This window comes from Penicillium antarcticum (genome assembly GCF_028974205.1).
Source record: "Penicillium antarcticum strain IBT 31339 chromosome Unknown utg000001l_segment0_segment0, whole genome shotgun sequence".
Classification (NCBI taxonomy): domain Eukaryota; kingdom Fungi; phylum Ascomycota; class Eurotiomycetes; order Eurotiales; family Aspergillaceae; genus Penicillium; species Penicillium antarcticum.
Window position 1 is genome coordinate 710,481 of NW_026695299.1, and position 4,097 is coordinate 714,577.

General features: G+C 42.1%; 1 protein-coding gene across 1 annotated transcript; it reads left to right on the plus strand.

Annotated features, from left to right (window-relative positions):
* Window positions 1-3,115: 3,115 nt before the first annotated feature.
* On the plus strand, window positions 3,116-3,809 carry N7508_000275 (peroxiredoxin-like family protein; the record flags this gene model as incomplete). Its single annotated transcript, XM_058458360.1, has 2 exons — window positions 3,116-3,275; window positions 3,325-3,809. 2 exons carry the CDS (start codon window positions 3,116-3,118, stop codon window positions 3,807-3,809), a joined length of 645 nt encoding a protein of 214 aa, XP_058324582.1.
* Window positions 3,810-4,097: the final 288 nt, after the last annotated feature.

The window sequence follows — 4,097 nt, forward strand, 5'->3', positions numbered from 1 at the left end:
AAACACTTTGCACTAGTTGTATTAGGTGAGGAGATTTATCAATTCGAAGTCTAGCAGTAACCTCTCTTGACTTCTTCACCTAGAAGTGGTAGGGTATAGTCCGGTCCTACTTAGAAAAGCAACTCGAGAGGCATAGCATAGATACTACTGCTGTTAGATTATCCAAAATCGACTATTTCAAGATGCGCTTAAGTAAAGCTTGTATACTTGATTCCCCTACTTCCGGACAACAATCTAAGCCGAAATTCCTATCGCATACAAATTTTTCCAAAAGAGTTTTCAAAGCACTTTCAGAGATAGCAAGGCACGTAAGCTGCCTTATAGGCTCCTAGTCATTTGTCATAAACATAAGTAACGCGATACTAACATAGAATATTTCCTGTCGCTAGTCGTTCTCACATACTAGCCTTGGCTTCCCGGTCCAAATGCTTTCTATAGAACAAATGGTAGTAGAGGAGACTTTCCAAGCTTTTGAAAGATGCTTGAGTATATTTTGAAGCCAGACTTGAGTATCCTGTTTAGATAAGAAGGAGAAGAGAAAAGTATCGATGTTATCTTCGGTAATCTAGAGCAAAAGGAAACGAGATTCAAGGATAGAAGTATCTCGAATTACACCCTCTAGTAGAATGACATTCAAAGAGGCGGGGTCTTCTAGTTCAGAAATAAATGAAGTCTAGGTATGCGCTTTATTATAGTCTATCTAACTAGTAATCCGCGATATTCGTTGAGACATTGTCGAAAATATATCTAGATCATGGTCGGTTAATTCGCTAGTCGCTAGTATACTGAGCTTATTGATAATAGCATCCCGGTAGACATCACGAGCACAATCGAAGATATAGTCAATAACTAACAGAAGCTGCAAGGCGCCATCCTTCTAGCGAATGTCCCTATTCCATAGATAAACAACAGGCTAACGATAGTAAGTATATGGTAGAATGATATCTTTAAGAGATATAGTTTCGACTTATATATTTAATAAAGCTAGTGTCGCCTTTTTCCACAAATCCTGCGTATACGTCCCACTATTCCCCACGCGTAGTAAGAAACTATATAAGCGGCCTAGTTTCCTACTACGTTTCTTTATCTGCTGCGTTGACAAGATCATACTAGATTTGCAACAAACGGCGAAGACAAAATGCAGACTGCATTAAATATTTTGCTCGATTAGCTCCCTAGCTTGATTTGGCTTCTATTATGAAGAACGGGAAAAGCAGAGGTTTAGGCTCGGCACTAAATAGACTTAGCTCTATGGAATCACGCAGAGTAACGTTGGATGACTCTATGTGCCTCTTGTCAACCGAGTCTAGCAGAAATCGTAAGTTGTCGGTCTATCGTAGCCCAAAGATGCGATCTGGGTATTCAGAATGCTTTAATTTAAGTGGGTGCGTGGATATCACTAGTGGGGGAGTGTGTTTGATCATTGCCTCCGCTCGGTCCGAAAATAGCATGTTGATTCCGCTGTCATACCTATGAACTAGTTAGGAACAACTAGTAACTCCCTCGAAATTACTATCTAAAACAGACCTATTGTCACCTCGAGCGCTTATGCACTGGCATAGTTTGCGTTTCCGTCGTCGATCCTCTAGTGAGTGGGCTTGCTTCTCGTTGCTACCTATTGCAGCAGGAATTTCTGATTGCCATAGCCTATTGCGACAAGTCGGGCTGCGCTGCACTAGTCAGTATGAATATAGAAAATTGTTTGGATATTCTTACCAGGCGACTTCCACTGTGAAGCGGTACATTATCTCGTTCTCAACTACGTATCGCTATCCCGGCTCGTTTTTATGCTCACGATAGGATCTTTCGGCCAAATTTGATAGACGTTCCGCGCGCGCCTTGGTTGCTCTCCTCTATGGTTTCTGAATGGAGTCTATCGTGATGCTTTCAACGAATGAATCATATCCTTGACTGCCGAGCTCGTTTACATCCCCAAACAATCTTCGATGAGTCTCTGGCCAGCGATTAATTTCATTTGGACCAAGAAACTCAATGCCCAGTTTTGTTGCGTAATTTGAACGATTTGAAAATTCAACAGGGTCCATTGCGTTGAATATAGAAATAAGGGAAAAAGGAAATTCCTAATGTGACAGCCATTAAAGACAAAAGTACCTCAGACCCCGCTTTCACTCTTATGCCCTATTCGTCATATTACTAGGTCAATAATAATAGGACTCCCATTCTTAGCATTTCGTCCCAGGTCAGCGAATGATAAGCCGAATCAGGCCTGCCAATGAGGTTTCATTTCCAAAGCCTTGTTAGATAAGGGTTTCTCGTCCTAGGCTGAGTATCGGCGACAATGAACCCTGGGCACTTCCGTTTAGTATGTACTTTCGTTTACTGCGTACTCTCCCTAGTAATATGAAATCGCTCTTCAACTTTGCGCCGGCCACTAAGCATGCTCCTGACTAGCTTCCTGATCCCTTGGTACTTCTATTCAGTATGCTTTTCTCTCATTCAATTAAGTACCGACGAATCAGGGAACTTTTCCAGCTTCCTAAGCTAGCACAAGGTAAGTTAAGGGAACAATAATGACTTAATATTACTATGGAGCTATCAAGGAAACGGAAGTACCCAGGGTTCATAACCTCCAAAACTTAGGACTGCCAAGAACTTATGCCTTTTATACTAAGTCCGATGCCAAATTTGATACAATATTCAATTCCGAATTTTCCTATTTAGCAGTATAGACAATTGACGTATTTAATACTAACCTCACAATTGAGCCGATAATGTTAAAGTCACAAAACTGGAAAACGAAGCCTAAATAAGTCGAAAAAGTAAAAATCAGGCTCAATTGCTAAGAGATGAGCTCCTTTCGATTTCGACTTTCGTAATAATGCTAGATCTTATCTCGCACATACAAGATCCCATGGTAACTTTTGAAAACAACCATTCTTTATATTACAGCAAAGAATGGCTTCCAGGTTGGCACTGATATCGATATCCTCCAGGAGATTCAGAGAAGCTGCTCCCAAAGTAGGTTTCATGACGTCATATACGAGTTCACAGCGGCGAATTTGACCAGGTATTTCCTAGGACACATCGCATTCTGGCAAAGGCATAGTATCTCCTATTTCTGTTTTCCAGAGTTGCTAATGCACAGCTATGAGGCATGTCTTCCACGGAATTTTCTGTTGACACTTCTTTCCTTTCTGACGATACCCTGCATGAAGCGTATGAGCTTGAAGTTCAATCTAAAAATGGTGAGCCCGTTCGCTTCGGTGAGCTTGTTGCCGGCAAGGGGGACTCAGTCACTACAGTGGTCATATTTGGTGAGCGGTTTATTCTTGGATGTAGTCACACATTCTCACAACCCATCAGTGAGACACTTCTTCTGCATCTATGACCAAGACTATGTCCGTGATCTCGCTGCCCAGATGACCCATACAATACTCGAAACTATACCGAATCATGCCAAGCCGGCGCAGGTCATAATCATTGGCTGCGGTGATCATACTCTTATCGGACCATACATAGAAGAAACATCCGACGTCTTCCCGATATATACCGACCCAACAGCAAAGATATATAATCAGCTCAAGATGAAGAGAACCTGGACGGGATTCAATGAGCCACCTCCCTACTCATTGGAATCATTTCCTAGCGCTTTATACAAGGACCTTAAGCAGAGATGGAAACGCGGATGGTCCGGGCTCAAGGGTGGCTTTGGGGATCAGCAAGGTGGCGAATGGGTTTTCCAAAGAGGAAAGCTGAAATATGCGCATCGCATGCAGAGCGCGAGTGATCATCTAACCGCGGACCGCTTACTCAATATCTTGACAGGGGATCAAGTAGATAATAGTTGAGCCTACATTTTGATTATGAGCAACCAAATTATAGCTAGTCAGCTATCACCACCAGGTGATGAGAACACGAAATCCAACTTGAATGCCACGCCAACCCGTTGTCATTTGACAGTCTCCTTCGTTTGATCCAATATCGAATATTGGGAAGAATCACCTTCCACAGATTTCTACCCATCATATTCACTATGTATCAACGTCAAAATAACATCATGGACCATTCAACGAATTCAACCGCATTTCTCATATCATTTCATTTCTCCTTCACCCAATTTGCCTACATCCACACGT